The 19,931-nt window shown below is 39.0% G+C and overlaps 1 protein-coding gene across 1 annotated transcript in view; it reads right to left on the bottom strand.

Moving 5' to 3' along the window:
• Positions 1–19,931, bottom strand: part of VKORC1L1 (vitamin K epoxide reductase complex subunit 1 like 1) — a 66,205-nt gene that overhangs the window by 4,961 nt on the left and 41,313 nt on the right. Inside the window, exon 2 of the mRNA XM_004380786.3 lies at positions 3,854–3,963. Within this exon, the coding sequence (XP_004380843.1) occupies positions 3,854–3,963 (110 nt within the window). The remainder of the gene's footprint in view (positions 1–3,853; positions 3,964–19,931) is intronic.

Here is a 19,931-nt window from a genome sequence, read left to right on the forward strand (position 1 = left end):
ACTACAAAACTATGAAATTTGAGAACAAAACCGGTCTTTTTGTTAAGATTACACACGCTGACTTTGCAGATATGATGCTATTATAGCTACAATTTTTGGCTCTATCAATATACCTGATGAACTAGTATTATTTATTTCATAACTAGCATTAGTTAAGGATATACATGCAAAGAAAACATGCCATCTTGTAATCACATTATGCAATGAAGCCGATTTGTAAAATTGACAGCCCCAACTCTAAGGAAAAAAGGAACTTGAGGACCACAACCATCTCTTCCAAGCTAGAGACATTTGGTAAGACCCCCTCACCCCCATCCCGGCCTTTTCACCACAGGGTCCCCATCCGTGGACAGTAAATTTTGCTTTTCCATGTTTTGATCAAATTTCTCAAAAATCCATGTTTTTATTATGTGCGGCCGATTCTGACTCATAGCGACCCACGTGACAGAGTAGAACTGCCCCATAGGGTTTTCTAGGCTGTAATCTTTACAGGAGCAGATCACCAAGTCTTCCTCCTGTGGAGCCACTGGGTGGGTTCAAACCACCAACCTTTTGGTTAGCAGCCAAGCACTTAATCATTGCACTACCTGGGCTCCTCAAAAATCCATGATGGTAGATAATTACACCAACATAGTGTTGAAGTTTAAAAAAAAAAGTCGTGATAAATGTTTCAGAAAGAGTGGATAAGGCAAACCACATTTGGCCAGATGGGAGTCAAACTAGATTTAGGAAAAAAATGCAGTTGTGCACGTTAAGCCAGGGCTTTCGACAAAAACCTGCCAGAACTCTTGACTTTCTCAGACATCTTCACATGTATCATTTTGTAAATTCCTGTCGCCAACAGTATTGAGAACATGTGCATTTATTTTCAAGACTAAAGGAGAAGGCAGAGCTTTTAAACTACCTCTACCCAACAGCTAATGGAATAAGGATAAGAGGAACAAGAAAAAAATAAGATCAGGTGGTAGTAGGTTTAAAAAGGCTAATAAAGGAGCTGAAATCCATGGTGCCTGCTGAATTACTTATGCTAGGGATGTGCAAATCTAGCCAACCACCTGCTTTTATAAATAAAGTTTGATTAGAATGCAGCCACGTTCATTGGTTTATATATTGTCTGTAGCTGCTTTCACACTACAGTGGCAGAGGTCAGTAGTTGCCACAGCTCACCAAGCCTAAACTCTTTTCTATCTGGCCCTTACAGAAAAAATTTGCTGACTCCTGTCCTATGCTAAACATCTACAACTTCAAAAGTTAATGCTGTCACTTCAATTCTATCTAACAAAGCTAGTTTCAAAAGCACACGAACAAAGTAATTTCTCTCTGCCTCTTTCCTCAACTGTAAAACTGGAATAAATAATCATACCTATCTCCAGAGACTACTGTGAGGATTAAATGAGGTAATAGGTATAAAACACTAAAATACTACCTGGCACTTAATACTGGCTATTAGCCAAATACAGTAGTATTAAACCTGTCCTAATGTAACTGGGTACTTGTGGGTTGGAACAACATTCCAATGGAATTTAAAATGTGCTGTAACTCTAAATAAAAACGGCAGTCCAGTCATGCAATGGAATATTCTGCAGCTGTAAAAAAGAATGAAGACAATGTCCTGATATGGAATGATCACCAAGAGCGGGTATAAACAAACAAAAAGCAAGCTATAGAATGTCTTCTAGAGTATCTGTCTTTTGTATTAAAAGGGGGAAAATGAAGATTATATAGTTGTATTTTCTTGTACGTGCATTAAAAAAACAAATAACAAAAAAACAAAACTCTAGAAAAACCAAAAAAAGAAAAAAACTACCTGCCGGGGATGAGGGACAGTGAAAACTGGGCAGAGGGGTAAAGGGTAGGATGGAGATTTTTCACTGATTTTTGGACTTTTTTTTACTTTTGAAGCATGTCAATGGAAATATTAAATTTAAAAATGCTGTATCAAACTTAGAAGGGAGTGAAGATGATGTGCCCTGGAAAATGTGTCAGATGAGTTCACATGGACCTCCAATGATAAAGACACTGACATTAAAAATGCTTGTGAAGAGTCGGGGGGGAAAAAAAACTTCATAAACTGTGACTGGAAAAAATACACATGACACGTGACTTAAAACATGCGTGTATAATTAATTAAAAATTAAACTATTATAAATAGGAATTTAACTATCTGACTCTTCCACTTCACTATCTCCAAAAATTCATATATTCAAAAGCTTTTTTAGGCTCTGTCAATAGGGAAAATGAACGACCGCCTTATATTTGGGCTTTATATTCTTCTTTAGAAATCCAGACAAATCAGAAATATATGGAATAAAAAGTGGAAAATCTCCCCCCACAAGGTAACAACTGGACCCTTTTCTATGCATTTATATGCACATATATGAACATATCCTGTACCTATTATTATGTCACAATTTATTTATTTCACTAAACAATGTCCTGATAGACCTACACTTCCCTTTTAATGGCTACTTTGTATTTTTTAGTATGTGTATACCTCACTTTATTCAACCATTACCTATTGCTAAGCTACTTGCAATTTTTTGCTATTTTAACTGTACTGCTATGAATATCCTTGCGCAGACATCTCTATTTCTGCAGGATAAATATATAGACATGGGACTGGGCAAACTACAGGACTACTGAGAAAAATGCAGATTCACAATTTGTCTCATAACAAATCACCTTCCGGTAGATGGAAGAACTGGCAGACAATGGAATAAAATAATAACGACTGAGATGCAAAGGCAAAAATGGATGGATTGAACTCTAAAAGTATAAAACTTCTATACAAAAATCACAAAACTGACATAAAAAAAGATAACAAACAGAACAGGTAAAATGTCTGTAGCAAACATGAAAATGGACTATTACCAGGACCCCAATAATTAAACTGGCAATAAAAGGAAATGAAAATATAGTAAAATTAAGATAATGAGCTACTAATATGAACTATTAAATCAGAAAGCTTTTAAGAAAATGAACATTGGTGAGGATTCCAGAAAATGAGGCAAGTGGGGAAAAAGCAATTTGGCAATACCTATTAAGATCCACAAAAAATATCAAGGTCTTTTGACTCATAACCCCATGCCTAAAAATTTATTTTGTGGAAATAATTCCAAAGAGGGTGGTGGACTTTGACCAAACTTGTCCATCGCAGCATTATTTAGAACATAAAAAATTTGAAACCTAGATGTCAACAATAACAAAATACCTAAGAGAAGAGACACATGAAGACTCTACTGAAACCAAAGCAAGCAGAAGAGAACAGAAACAGCAGCCATGTAAAGGTGATCGAATTATCAATAACATTCACGTTTAATGTTTTCTCAATACATTAAAAAAAAAAACAAAAAACCATTGCTGTCGAGTCGATTCCGACTCATAGCGACCCTCTAGGACAGAGTAGAACTGCCCCATAGGGTTTCCCAGGAGTGCCTGGTGGATTTGAACTGCCCACCTTTCGGTTAGCAGCTGTAGCTCTTAACCACTACACCACCAGGGTTTCCTCTCAATACACAGTATTTTAAAATAGCTACAGAGTCTATAAACTAATGAGAAAAGTTTTGGCAGGAAGCCTTGTTTGGAGTCATAATTTCCCTGAATGGGACTGGTTTTTCTGGACACTTGGAATGCTACTATCCCTGATTAAATACCAACAGATACTGAGTTCAGCATTATCACCATCAAAATCTGAATGAATCAAATTTTCACAACACAAAAATGTGCTACAAACTAGTAGTTCTATCGTTAACATATGCTTTTATGTAATATAAAGACACACTTCAGGGCAAAGACACAAAGCACTAAATAGAATATAACAAATGTATTTTTATAATGCTATATAAATACTTACCAAGTAATAATTGTAGTATATAAAATATAAGTCCAAAGACACTGTTTGGCTGGTTTAATACACCATCCTTTCCAAAAATGGAACCCAAAAGACCAAATCCTCGACCCCATCTGGAAAATAAGGAAAACCAGTAATCCTATATTTGAGTTTCCCTATTTTAAAAAATGTAAAATTATCAGAAAATTTTAGCCAATTTTACAATCAACTAAGTTGCCAAATTTTGTAAACATTCTTTATTTAAAGAGTGATTTACCCTAAACAAGGAGGCAGGCCATTAGATTTGATTGAAAATAATGACTTAAAATTAACATATCTAGCATATCTAACTGCCAATATATCCATGTGAATGTATAAATTGCCAACTCCTATATATTTCTATTTTCCGAAAGGAGGACAAAGGATTCTTTTCCTGATGGCGTCAGAGTTTGCAGAGGAAGGCTTATCAATTTATGCCAGTTTCTCAGCAGTGACACCAAGGACATTTTGGGCTGGGTAATTCTTTGTGGTAGGGGCCTGTTTGGTACACTATAGAGCATTTGGCAGTTCCCTGGTCTCTACTTACTAGATGCCAGTAGCAACCCCCTAACCCCAGTTGTGACAGCCAAAAATGTCTTCAGACATAGCCAAAAATGTGTCCTGGGGGGATAAATCATCCCAAGTTAAAAGCTATAAATTTAAGCTATCCTACTTCTTCATCCAAAGTATGGCGACTGAAAAGTTGCTTCCTGACAAATCTCATCAGAGTATGCATCAGAAACATGTCTTTTAAAGGCAGGACTAGATCAGGAGGAACCAGTTCCTGGAGAAGGACATCATGCTTGGTAAGGTAGGGAGTCTGCGAAAAAGAGGAAGACCCTTGACGAGATGGACTGACAGTGGCTGCAACAATGGGCTCAAACACAGCAACGGCTGTGAGGATGGCCAGGACCGGGCAGTGTTGCGTTCTGTTGTACATGGGCTTGCTATGAGTTGGAACCAACTCGACGGCACCAAAAAACAACATATCAGAAATTGTAAGCCTCTCTTAGAAGCATATCTTAAAAGTAAAAAAATTGGCATATTATATGCCTCATGAATTTTTATTTGCAGTTTAACTTCAAATTTTGCATCTACCATTTTTAGAATCTTATTTTCTTACTTTTTAAAAAAGGATTATTAAATTCTGATTTAATAACACTTTATACAAATGTCAAATTAACATTTACTTGGAAAAAACACTTTGAAGACAATTTTAACTCTGAATAAGGGTGCTTTTTAAATACCAAAAAGAAAACAAGCAGTCCCGGGAAGCCATTAGGGAAGCACTCTAATAAAACCTTAACTTGAGTTCTGAGGGCAAACTGCCTGAAAACAAGGATCAGCAACTGATTCTTTATTAGTCACACCAGCTTAACAGTACTCAATATCCAAAATATGTGGTGAACTCCCTTTATAATGATGTTGGGAGACAAAAACAAGCCAAATTTTATAAGCAAGTGAGAGCAATGAAGATTTTTATCGCACAGTTACACATTTCAAGGAACACAAACTAATTTCCATGATATTCATTCATTCTTTTACTCATCAAACAGTTACTGAGCATCCACTGGGTGCAGACACTGGGTTGGTTAGGTGCTGGGGATCCCGGAGTGAGCAGGCCAAACAGGCTGCTGCCCTTAAGGAGCTTATATTCTATTTAGGGGAGAGAAGCAGTAAACATGCACACAGGAGACTAAGTTACCTTCAGAAAGTGACAAGCTACTGAGACAATACCCAGGGAAATAGGGGGCACTGGTTGTACTCTAGAGCCCTGGTGGCGCAGTGGTTAAGAGCTCAGGCTGATAACCAAAAAGGCTGGCAGTCTGAATCCACCACCTGCTCCTTGGAAACCTTATGGGGCAGTTTCACTGTCTTATAGGGTCGCTATGAATCGGAATCAACTCAACCGCAAGGGTTTTTTTTTTTCGGGTGTACTCTAGATCAGTGCTGCTGAAAATATAAAGTGGGATCTTGTTAAAATCAGAATTTGTTCAGTAGGGCCTAAGATTCTGCATTTCCAAAAAACAACCCTCCAGACAATGTCGATGATGCTGGTCTGAAGATCTCATGCTGAGAACCACTGCTCTAGATGGAGAAGGTGCGAGGGAGCTACTCTAAGAGATGGCAATGAAGGCCTTTCTCAGGAATTAAATTGTGAATCAAGCCCTGAGTGATGAGAAGCAGCCAGTTTCATAAAGAATGACAAGTACAACACACTTCACCAATGAGGGTATTCAAGCAGCCAACAAACACATGAAAAGATGCTCATCGTCATTAGCCATTAGAGATGCAAATCAAAACTACAATGAGATACCACCTCACCCCTACTAAAATGGTAAAGATCAAAAAAAACAAATGTTGGCAAGGATGTGGGGAGATTGGAACCCTTATCAATTGCTGTTGGGAATGTAAGATGCTACAACTGTTGTGGAAAACAGTATGACGATTCCCCCCAAAATTAGAAATAGATCTATCATATGACCCAGCAATCCCACTCCCTAGGGACCTAAAAGTAATGACACGGACAGACAAATGTACACTCATATTCACTGCAGCATTATACACAATAGCAATAAGGCTGGAACAACCCAAGTGCCCATCAACAGATGAATGAATACAAAAATGTGGTACATACATACAGTGGACTGCTACTCAGCCTTAAAGAAAAATGAAGTCCTGATATATGCTACAACATGGATAAACCCTGAAGACACTACGCTGAGCGAAATAAGTCAGTCACAAATGGACAAATATTTTATGATCTTAACACTCTGAGCTGAACACCAGAAAAAAAAAGGGTGAAATGGAAAATAAAATATTTTATATAATTTTACAACTACAACAGTAGTAAAAAAAAAAGGCTGTGCCTGTTGATGCTACTTAGGTACAACTAACACTTCCTGGGATTAGTTTTCTTGATTCAAAGGTTTAGGGTCATGGCTTCATGGGTCTATCTGGTCAATTGGTCTAAAGTTGTTTTTAGTTTCTGTTCTATCTCCTAGTTCAGTGAGGAGCACCTGGGGTCTTAAAAAGTTGCAAGCAGCCACCCAAGATACAACAACTGATCTCTATTCACCCGGAATAGCACAGGAAGAAGGAGACCCAGGAACCAGAGAAGGAAATGGCCAGCAGGTTTCATTGCCTCCATGAACCACTACCTCCATTGCCATGAGACCAGAAGTAAAAGATGGACCCGGCTACTATTACTGAACGTTTGAAATCAAGGACTCAGCAGATGGATCTTGATCAAAAGGAGGAAAATCAGGGAACAAAACTTCAAATTCATATGGAAACCAGACTTACTAGATCCACTGAGACTGGAGAGAACCCTGAATGTTTACCTTGAGCATTGCATGTTTATAAAAAAGTATCTATATGAGTTCAAACTGACAAGTTAATCTAAAGCACAGATGAAAACTTTAAGGGGCGGAGAGTCTAAATAATGGTAATGAAACAATATGGGTAGAGACAGTGAGAATGGTGACACAATGTGAAGTATGTAACCAATGTCACTGAACTGTACATGTAGAAATTATGAACAGATGTATATTTGGTTGTATATACTGCCACCAAAAGAAGAAAAAAAGAATGGCAAGTGCAAAGGCCCTGAGGCAGAAGGAGCTATGAGTGTGCAAAAGAAGGCCATTATGACTGACACACAGTGCTCAAAGGAGGGAGACAGGAGAATCAGGCACTAGTCCAATCATTTAAATTATTTACGGCCTTGTTTGCAGGCCATGATAAAGAGTATGAACTTTATTCTAATTGCAACGGGGAGGTATTCGGTGCCTTTAAAACAGGAAAGTGATACAAGCTTATTTATGATCACTCTTGGTTACCGTGTAAAGCACAAACTGCAGGGGCAACAGTGGAGACAGGGAGAAATCCAACTTCTTAGCCCTACTCATCCAAAGTAGGAATTCAAATTTAAATCACTGCCTTCTGAAATAATTGGGCATACTGCCAAAATTATTATGGGTAAACAGAATTTTTATAAATTCAAAGTACTGGTCGATGCCTAATTATTCATATAGGATCAAGTAGAAATTTTCCGTGAAAACAATGCAGTAACCCAAGCAACGAATACATTATTTTATCAAAGTAATACGTGCATAGGCTTAAAAATAAGGCTTAAAAGCTTTATAAAACAAAAAAAGAATGTTGCCTACTCCAGCCCTCCCCAGGGGCAGTTCACCTGTGATGTCCAAAGGCAACCACTTTCATGTCTTTAAATCGCTTTCCCCTCTTATTGCTGCTATTCCCGAAATAATATGCTTACATTGTGATTTCTTGATTTAGCAATTCTAAGTACTATCTTTTGAATTTTATGATAAACCAGAATATTACTTAAAAACTTTTTTATTATGGGAAACTTCAAACACAAAGAGCAGTGTAATAAACACCCAGGGTACCATCACCCAGCTGCGATAACTGTGCCACTCTCATTTCATCCCCACCTCTACCCACTCACCACTTGATTGTATTATTTTCAGATTTTTTTTTAAAGGTAAAATTTACATACATTTAATGCACAAATCCACCACTCATCTGTCAGTTGCTGTACTGTGGTGGTTTGCGTGTTGCTGTGATGCTGGAAACTATGCCACCGGTATTTCAAATACCAGCAGGGTCACCCACAGCAGACAGGTTTCAGAGGAGCCTCCAGACTAAGACAGACTAGGAAGGACATGGCCGTCTACTTCTGAAAATATTGGCCGGTGAAAACCTTATGAATAGCAGTGGAACATAATCTGATATAGTGTCAGAAGATGAACCCCTCAGATTGGAAGGCACTCAAAATACGACCGGGGAAGAGCTGCCTTCTCAAAGTAGAGTTGACCTTAATGCCATGGATGGAATCAAGCTTTCCGGCCTTCATTTGCTGATGTGGCACGACTCAAAATGAGAAGAAACAGCTGCAAACATCCATTAGTAATCAGAACACAGAATGTATGAAGTATGAATCAAGGAAGATTGGAAGTCGTCAAAAATGAAATGGAACGCATAAAGATTAATATCCTAGGCATTAGTGAAATAAAATGGACTGGTATTGGACATTATGAATCAGGCAATTATATGGTCTACTATGCCAGCAATGACAAACTGAAGAGAAATGGCATTGCATTCATCGTCAAAAAGAACATTTCAAGATCAATCTTGAAGTACAACTCTGTCAGTGATAGGATAATATCTATATACCTACAAGGAAGTTAATACGACTATTAGTCAAATTTTCGCACAAACCATTAAGGCCAAAGATGAAGAAATTGAAGATTTTTACCAATTTCTGCAATCAGAAACTGATCAAACATGCAGTCAAGATGCACTGATAATTACTGGTCATTGGAATGTGAAAGTTGGCAACAAAGAAGTACTGGTAGTTGGAAAATATGCCCTTGGTGACAGAAATGACACTGGAGATCGCATGATAGAATTTTGCAAAACCAATGACTTCATTGCAAATACCTTTTTTCAACAACATAAACCATGACTATATACGTGGACCTCACCAGACGGAATACACAGGAATCAAATCGACTACATCTGTGGAAAGAGATGATGGAGAAGCTTGATATCATCAGTCAGAACAAGGCCAGGGACCGACTGTGGAACAGACCATCAATTGCTCATATGCAAGTTCAAGCTGAAGCTGAAGAAAATTAAGGCAAGTCCATGAGAGCCAAAGTACGACTTTGAGTATATCCCACCTGAATTTAGAGACCATGTCAAGAACAGATTTGACACACTGAACACTAATGACCGAGACCAGACGAGTTGTGGGATGACATAAAGGACATCACACATGAAGAAGCAAAACACCACTAAAAAGACAGGAAAGAAAGAAAAGACCAAAATGGATGTCAGAAGAGACTCTGAAACTTGCTCTTGAACGTAGAGTACGTAGCTAAAGCAAAGGAAGAAATGATGAAGTAAAAGAGCTGAACAGAAGACTATAAAAGTAAAATATTATAACGAAATGTGCAAAGACCTGGAGTTAGACAACCAAAAGGGAAGAACACACTCGGCATTTCTCAAGCTGAAGGCTGAAGAAAAAATTCAAGCCTTGAGTTGCAATACTGAAGAATTCCACAGGCAAAAAACTGAATGACATAGGAAGCATCAAAACAAGATGGAAGAAATACACAGTCACTGTACCAAAAAGAACTGGTAAACAGTTCAACCATTTCTGGAGGTACAATATGATCAAGAACCGATGCTACTGAAGGAAGAAGTCCAAGCTGCACTGAAGGCACTGGTGAAAAACAAGGCTCCAGGCATTGACAGAATATCAACTGAAATGTTTCAACAAATGTATGCAACGCTGGAAGTGCTCACTTGTCTATGCCAAGAAATTTGGAAGACAGCTACCTGGCCAACTGACTGGAAGAGATCCATATTTCATGCCAAAGAAAGGTGATCCAAAAGAATGTGGAAATTATTGAACAATATCATTAATATCACATGCAAGTAAAATTATGCTGAAGAGAATTCAAAAACGGTTGCAGCAGTACATTGACAGGGAGCCCGAAGGAGAACCGATGCATTGAATTATGGTGTTGGCGAAGAATACTGAATATACTATGGACTGCCAGAAGAATGAACAAATCTGTGTTTGAAGAAATACAGTCAGAATGCTCACATACTTTGGACATATTATCAGGAGGAACCAGTCCCTCGAGAAGGACATCATGCTTGGTAAAGTAGAAGGTCAGCGAAAAAGAGGAAGACTCTCAACGAGATGGACTGACACACTGCCTCCAACAATGGGCCCCAACATAGCAATGATTGTGAGGATGGTGCAGGACCTGGCAGTGTTTGGTTCTGTTGTGCATGCGGCTGCTATGAGTTGGAACCAGTTGGATGGCACCTAACAACAACAATGCACAAATCTTAACTATGTAATTTTAACAAATGGACACCCAAGTAATCCACACCCCAATCACCATGTAGACGCTTCCATCTCCCCAGTTAAGTTCCACTGAGTCCCTTCTAATCCATCCATCACTCCCCTCTCTGCCCAATGTGAGAAGCATGTGGCTGGCCAAGCTTGATCCAGCACGGAACCAAAGCTGGATCTCTGGTCTCCTGGATCCCACGGCTATACTCTTTGTCTCATGTCACAGTACGTTAGAAAATGTAATTACCATTCCAGCAATTTTAGTCAATCAGAATAACAATTTATCTCCCTGATAAATACAATTAATAACGTTAATTTGACATGTAGTAACTGTTAACAAGCCAACTCACAAGTAAAGTAGACTGGAATTATATATTATTTTCCTTGGGAAGCTGAGTAAAAACAGATTTTCATAAAAACATTATACTCTAAAATTACTAGGGGTGGCATAAATAAAAAGCCTTTGGGACTCCTGTTTTTCAAGTTGGAACTTTTGTAAGCAGTGTTGTGTTCCTCCACTTCTAAAAACTATACAGGATGATACAAAATGCATTTTATGTACTAACTCTGTTATTGTTGTTAACTGCTGTCGAGTCTGCCCCCAACTCATGGTGACCCCATGCACAACGGAAAGAAATGCTGCCGGGTCCTGCGCCATCCCCATAATCGGTTGCAGATCAAAGTGTTGTGATCCCCAGGGTTTTCAATGGCTGATTTTCAGAAGCAGATCACCAGGCTTTTCTTCCTACTCTTTTCAGCATCACAGCAAAACGCAAGCCTCCACTGACAGACAGGCAGACGCTGCACATGTGGTGCACTGGCTGGGAACTGAACCCGGTTCTCCCACATGGAAGGCATGAATTCTATCACTGAACCAACAATGCTAACTCTACTCCTGGCTTTATCTTACTTTTCTTACGTTTTATTCCTTGCCTCATTTTTTTTCAAAATTCTGTTATACTACTTATCTCTAGAAGGAGCCCTAGTGGTGCAGTGGTTAAGCACTTGGCTGCTAACCAAAAAGTAGGTGGTTCGAACCCACCAGCTGCTCCACAAGAGAAAGATGTGGCAGTCTGCTTCCATAAAGATTACAGCCTAGGAAACGCTATGGGGCAGTTCTACTCTGTCCTATAGGGTTGCTATGAGTCAGAACTGACTCGAGGGCAAAGTGTTTTACTTATCTCCAGAGCTACCCCAAATAATTTATGGAACAAGGTGGGGTATCAACCAATTGAGCAGAAAGAAATTTGTTTGCTTAGAATACTAGACACACAGATATTCATTTTGCTTCAGTATAGTAATATCAATAAAGTGACTGTACAAAAGAGAATGATTCCTTCTGTTTCATCTTTGATTCTAAAAATGTTTATCTTTGACCTAGATAATAATAACTTCCATTAGTATTCTCTTTTGGGGTATAAACAACCAACACCACTTCTGTGAGGTACGGAGAAACTGCTGAAAGCTTTCTGAACACTCCTAATTTTGCCAGACACAAATCTTTAAACTGTCGACTCTCCAACTCTGGGCTTCTAGAGCCTTTTGGAGGTCTATAAGGTCAAAATTATTTTCACGATCAAACTAAGACATTATCTGCCTCATTCCCTCTTATTCTCTCATAAGTGTACTGGGGAGTTCTCCAGAGGCGACATGCTTGGTGTGTGCTACTGCAACAGATTGAATTAAGAGGCTCCAGCAATCTTCTAACTAAGGCAGGCATTAAAGAAATAAGAGAAACAATGACACTTTTTTTTTTTTTTTATTCTGGGGAAGGTTATGTTTTATAAAAATATTTTATGTTAAAATGGTATTATTATTGTTATTTTGTTTTTTCTCTACCATTTTAAAATAAAGGAATATTTAAATAATTTCTCAGTTTTTAATTTCTAATGCAATAAATACCAGAAGATATAACACACATAAATAAAAACTTTTGGGGTCCTCCATAATTATTAAAACTGTAAAAGGGTCCTGAGATCAAAAAGTTTAAAAACCACTGCCTTTCCATTAATTTCCCCCTATAAACACGTAATAGTTTAAATATTTTTTTAACTGGAGTAGAATAATGTAGGGAAAAATTTTTAAAATAATCTGCATTAAAACAAATCATATTTTTAAAAGATTTGATACATATAGTAAAAAAAAAAAAAAACGAAAATAACAAGTGTTGGCAAGGATGTGGAGGAATGGAACCCTCACACACTGCTGGTGGGAATGTAAAATGGTGCAGCTGCTGTGGAAAGCAGTTTGGCGGTTCCTCAAAAGGTTAAACGTAGAATTATCATGACCCAGCAATTCCACTGGTAGTATGTACCCAAAAGAACTGAAAGCAAACATTCAAACAAGTATTTGTACACACGTTTATAGCAGCACTATTCACAAAAGCCAAAGGTAGACGCCCATCAACAGATGAATGAATAAACAAAATGTGCTATATCCATACACTGGACTGTTTATTCAGTCGTAAAGAGAAATGAAGTTCTGATACATGCTATAAAAACTCCTAATTCCCCATCCCTATCCCCTTACAACCACTAATAAACTCATGTTTTTATGCATTTGCCTACTCTAGTTATTTCATATAAGGAGGATCATACAATATTTGTCCTTTCACTCAGCATAATGTTTTCAAGGTTCATCCATGTATCATGTATCAGAACTTCATTTCTCTTTACGGCCAAGTAATACTCCACTGTATGTATGTAATACCCATTTATCTGTTGATGGGCATTTCGGTTATTTCTACCTTTTGGCTACTGTGAATAGTGCTACAATGAACACTGGTGTACAAGTGTCTGCTTGCATTTTAGGAATTCTTCATATATTCTGAATATTAAACTATTATCATACATATGCTTCCCAAATATTTTCTCCCATTCTACAGGCTGTCTCTTCACTTTGTTGATAAAATCCTTTGATGCACAGAGGTGTTTATTTAGATGAAGTCCAATTTATCTACTTTGTCTTTTGCTATGTGTGCTTTTGGTGTCATATCTAAGAACCCACAGTTAAAAACAAGGCCTTGAAGCTTTACCCCTATGTTTTCTTCTAAGAATTTTATAATTTTAGGTCTTACATTTAAGTCTTTGATCCACTTTGAGTTAACTTTCATATATGGTGTAAGGTATGAGCCCAGCTTCATTCTTTTGCATGTGCAGATCCAGCTGTTCCAGCACAATTTGTTGAAGAGATTACTCTTTCTCACAGAATAAACTTGGCAACCTTGTTGAAAATCAATTGCCCAGAAGGCGGGGCCAAGATGGCAGAGTAGTCAGATGCTTCCGGTGTTTCCTCTTACAACAAAGAACCGAAAAAACAAGTGAATCGATTATATATGACAATCTAGGAGCCCTGAACATCAAAGGCAAAGTTGAGGCATCGGACTGAGTGGCAGGGGAGGAACAGACGGTTCAGAAGCAGCTAGGAGTTGCCAGACCTGACCCAGCAGGAGCCAAAGCCCTTCAGGCCCGATCAGCTTGTGGTGTGCGGTGAGCCAAGCAGCGGCGCTCTGGAGGCATTTTTCCACATCGGGAGAGACCCAGCGGCAGAGAGTCTACTCAGCCATCCAGAACCAGTGAGAAGCAGCTCGGTGAAAGATAAGTACTTGCGTCTGGCCTACCACATGGATCAAAGACACCCTCCTTAGGGAAAAACCTCTCTCCCATTTACCTCCCTGCTCTGCACTAGGTCCGGGACGGCTTCAGCGATTGCTGAGTCCTCTGGGCCAGAAGTAGCACCCGTCACGTGCCCTGAGCCATTCTCTCGGCCTTGAAAAATGAATTAAGAAATGGGAAGAAATACTCTGCCAGCTCCCCTAAGCCAGGAACTCAGGGTAGGCACAGCTCCTTTGCTTAGGCACAGGCATAAGGGGTCCATGGACTTTGAGTGCCTTTCCCCCTGCCTAGACTTGTGTGGCCCCATTTCAACAGCGTAGGCCCTCAATACACACAGTACAACAGAGTATATACCTGAAGTCTAACTTGAACTGTTTCAGCTGTGAAGTGGCAGGTTCATGACACTTGACACTGCTCTGCCCATTAAGCAGGGTCTTCACCTACCCACATCAGGGGCCTGAAGACTAGTGGCTCCACCCACACCACCTAGCCACCTGTGACGGGACCTAAGAATAAGTGGTGCCCTCCACTCCTTACAACCAACAGCACTGAGTGCTCATAGTCCAGCTGCAAAACCCACCCACCTACATACTCTAGGGAACAGGAACACGTTTTCCTCCCAGACACTTGGGGGTGGCTGTCAGCCCCCTGCCTTGCTCAGTGTGTGACCGACCCCTGCTGCAGCCAGATGCCTATGCCTACACCAATCACCCATGCCTGTCTAGGACTGTAGGTAAGAGCTTGCACCACACACTTGGTGGCTGACTACCTGGACATTTGAGCTGAATCCATACAGGAGGAGTGGGCAGACTCCTAGGCTCACATACTTAGTGGCAGGTCTGGCTACCTGGCGACAGGATGTTGAGGCTTCAGGGGCGCCAGTGATCGGGCTAGCTCACATGAGCAGCCTATTTGGGCATATCAAAACAAAACAAGAAGCTAGGTCACAGTAAGCAAACATAAAATAAATAAAGATAACAACTTACTGATGGCTCGGAGACAACAGTGAATACCAAATCACATAAAGAGGCAGACCACGATGGCTTCAGCAAGCTCCCAAAATAAAGAATCAAGAAATTTTCTGGAGGAAGAGAATTTCTTGGAATTACCGGAGGCAGAATACAAAAGATTAATATACAGAACTCTTCAAGAGATCAGGAAGGAAATTATGCAAAACACAGACTAAGCAATAGAGGAACTTAAGAAGATTAGAGAAGAGCATAATGACAAATTTAACAGGCTGCAAGAATCCACAGAGAGACAGCAATCAGAAATCCTTAAGAAAATCAATTGCCCATAGATATATAGGTTTATTTCTGGACTCTCTATTCTACTGGTCTATATATTTATCCATTATATAGTACCACATTGTTTTGATTATTGTAGCTTTATAGTACATTTTGAAACCAGAAAGTATGAGTCCTTCTATATCGTTTTTCTTTTTTATGATTGTTTTGGCTATTTGGGGCCCTTTCAATTCCATGAATCTGAGGATTGGCTTTTCCACTTCTGCAAAAAAGGCTGTTGGAATTTTGGTAGGGATTGCCTTGAATCTGTAGATTTGGGAGGAACTGCAATCTTAACAATATTAAGTGTTCCAGTCCAATGAACACAGAACGTCTTTCCGTTTATTAGGTCTTCTTTAATATCTTAATATCTGGTTAAATTTACCCCTAGGTGTTTTATTATTTTAGATTCTACTGTAAATGGAATTGTTTTCTTAATTTCTTTTTCAGCTTGTTCATCACTGGTGTATAGAAACAGAACTGATTTTTGTGTGTTGATATTGTACCCTGAAACTTTGCTGAATTCATTTATTAGCTCTAACAGCTATCTTGCACACTCTTTAGGATTTTTCCAAACATAGGATCATATTCATCTGTCAATAGAGACAGCTTTACTTCTCCCTTTCAGATTTGGATGCCTTTTATTTATTTCTCTTGCCTAATTGCTCTGGCTAGGACTTTCAGTACAATGTTGAATACGAGTGATAAAAGCAAGCATCCTTGTCTTGTTCCTGGTCTTAGGGGGAAAGCTTTCAGTTTCCTCATTAAGATGTTAGCTGTGGATTTTTATAAATGTTTTTATCATGTTGAGGAATTTTCCCTTCTATTTCTAGTTTGTTGAGTGTTGTCATCATGAAAGTATGCTGGATTTGTCAAATGCCTTTTCTGCATCAACTGAAATGATCATGTGGTTTTCTTCTTTCATTTTATTAATGTGGTGTATTACTTGATTGATTTTAAGTTGAATGGCCCTCGCATTCCTGGGATAAATCCCACCTGGACATGGTATACACTCCTTTTAATATGCTGTTGGATTCAGTTTGCTAGTATTTTGTTGGAGATTTCTGCACATATTCATGAGGGATACTGGTCTGTTGTTTTCTTTTCTTGTGGTGTCTTAATCTGGCTTTGGTATCAGGGCAATGCTCGCCTCTTCTACTTTCTGGAAGAGTTTGAGAAGAATTGGTGTTAATTCTTCTTTAAATGTTTGGTAGAATTCACCAGTGAACCCACCTGGCCCCGGACTTTTCTTTGTTGGGAGGGTTTTTATTACTGATTCAATCTCTTCAGTTGTCATAAGTCTATATTGAGCTTTTCTACTTCTCCTTGAGTAAACTCAAGTACCTTGTGTGTTTCTAGAAATTCATCAGTTTCGCCTAGGTTATCTAATTTGTTGGCATACAAATGAGTAAAAATTATTTTTAAGTACCATTTACAATAGCGCACACACACACAAGTAACAAAAGTACTTAGGTACAAATCTAAGAAAACATATGTAGTACCTATATGCTGAAAATTATAAAACATTGGTGAGATAAAGAAAACCTACATACATGGAGAGATAAAATGTGTTCATGAGTTGGAAGACTCAATATAGTTAGGACATTAATTCTCCCTAGACTGATCTCTACATTCAATGCAATTCCAATCCAAATACCAGTAGGATTTTTCATAAATAGTGAGAAAAATTCATATGAAAAGCACGGGAACTAGAAAAGCCATAAAGTTTGAAAAATAAGAATAAAGTTGAGAATGCACACTAATTTCAAGACATTTTAAAGCTATAGTGATCAAGACAGTGTGGTACTGGCAAAAGAAACACAGAGATCAACAGAGTAGAACACAGAGCTCAGAAATGGACACAACTGATGTTTCAACAAAAGTGCAAAGGTAATTCAAAGGAGAAATGACAATCTTTTCCAAAAAATGATGCTAGAACAACTGAACATCCATATGTAAAAAAAAAAAAAAAAGAACCTCAATCCATACCTCATAACTTAAACATAATCCATAATAAAACAAAATTGTTAAATTGGACTTAATCAAAACAAACTTTTACTTTGCTCATCAACGGACAAATGGATAAACAAATTATGGTATATCCACACAATGGAATACTATGCAACGATAAAGAAAAACAATGAAGCTGTGAAACATCTTATAACATGGAGGGATCTGGAGGGCATTATGCTGAGTGAATTTAGTCAGTCACAAAAGGACAAATATTGTATAAGACCACTATTATAAGACCTCAAGAAAAGGTTTAAACACAGAAGAAAACATTCTCTGATGGTTACATGGGTGGGGAGGGAGGGTGAGGGTTATTTACTAACTAGATAGTAGATAAGAATTATCTTAGGTGAAGGGAAGGACAGCGCACACTACAAGGGCAGTCAACACAACCAGACTAAACCAAAGCTAAGAAGTTTCCTGAATACAATCAAACACTTTGAGGGACAGAGTAGCAGGGGTAGGTAACTGGGGACCATGCTTTCAGGGGACATCTAGGTCAACTGGCATAACACAGCTTATTAAGAAAATGTTCTGCATCCTACTTTGGTGAGTGGCGTCTGGGGGTCTTAAAAGCTTGCAAGCAGCCATCTAAGATGCATCAGTTGGTCCCAACCACCTGGATTAAAGGAGAATGAAGAACAGCAAAGACACAAAGAAAGTATTAGCTCTAGAGACAGAATGGGCCACATAAACCAGAGACTTCATCAGCCTGAGACCAGAAGAACTAGATGGTGCCCGGCTACCACCAATGACCACCCTGACAGGGAACACAACAGAGAGTCCCTGATGGAGCAGCAGAAAGATGGGGTGCAGAACTCAAATTCTAGTAAGAAGACCAGACTTAATGGTCTGACTGAGACTGGAGGTACCCCAGAAGGCATGGCCCCTGGACTCTCTATCAGCCCAGAACTAAAACAATTTCCGAGGCCAACTCTTCAGACAGGGATTGGACTGGACTGTAGGACATAAAGTGATACTCGTGAGGAGTGTGCCTCTTAGTCAAGTAGATACAAGAGACCAAAGGGGCAGCTTCTGTCCAGAGGTGAGATGGGAAGGCAGAGAGGGTTAGGAGCTGGTTGAATGGACATGGGGAATTAGGAGCGGAAAGGAGGAGTGTGCTGTCGCAGAATGGGGTGAGCAATTAGGGTCACATAACAATGTATGTATAAAATTTTGTATGGGAGACTAACTAGAAATGTAAACTTCATTTAACTACAAAAATAATTTAAAAAAATAAACAAAAAAAAAAATAGAAAATGTTCTGCATCCTACTTTGGTGAGTGGCGTCTGGGGTCTTAAAAGCTTGCAAGCAGCCATCTAATAAGCATCAATTGGTCCCAACCACCTGGGGTAAAGGAGAATGAAGAACATCAAAGACACAAGGAAAGTAGTAGCCCAAGAGACAGAAAGGGCCACATAAACCAAAGACTCCATCAGCCTGAGACCAGAAGAACTAGATGGTGCCCGGCTACCACCAATGGCCGCCCTGACAGGGAACACAACAGAGTCCCTGATGGAGCAGGAGAAAGGTGGGGGGCGGAACTCAAATTCTAGTAAGAAGACCAGACTTAATGGTCTGACTGAGACTGAAGAAACCCCGGAAAGCATGGCCCCTGCATTCTCTATCAGCCCAGAACTAAAACAATTTCCTAGGCCAACTCTTCAGACAGGGATTGGACTGGACTGTGGGACATAAAATGATACTCGTGAGGAGTGTGCCTCTTAGCTTAAGTAGATACAAGAGACTAAACGGGCAGCTTCTGTCCGGAGGTGAGACGGGAAGGCAGAGAGGGTTAGGAGCTGGCTGAATGGACATGGGGAATCAGGGGTGGAAGGGAGGAGTGTGCTGTCACAGTATGGGGAGAGCAATTAGGGTCTCATAACAATGTATGTATAAATTTTTGAAATTTAACTTGAAATGTAAACTTCATTTAAACTATAACAATAAACAAAAAAAAAACCTTTTACTTTGTGAACAATACTGATAAAATAAAAAGACAGGCAAAGACTGGAAGAAAATAACTGCAAATTACATATCAGACAAAGAACTCTAAAAACTCAACTGTAAGCAAACAGATAACCCAATTTTTTTTCAAAAAGCCAAAGATTTAACAAGTACTTCACCAAATACATACAGACAGCACATAAGCACATGAAAAGATACTCATCATTTTTAGTCATTAGGGAAATAAAATTAAAACTCCGATGACCCTACTACACACCTATTAGAGTGGAAAATAAACATAACA

This window comes from Trichechus manatus, unplaced genomic scaffold, assembly GCF_000243295.1.
Source record: "Trichechus manatus latirostris isolate Lorelei unplaced genomic scaffold, TriManLat1.0 scaffold00077, whole genome shotgun sequence".
NCBI lineage: Eukaryota > Metazoa > Chordata > Mammalia > Sirenia > Trichechidae > Trichechus > Trichechus manatus.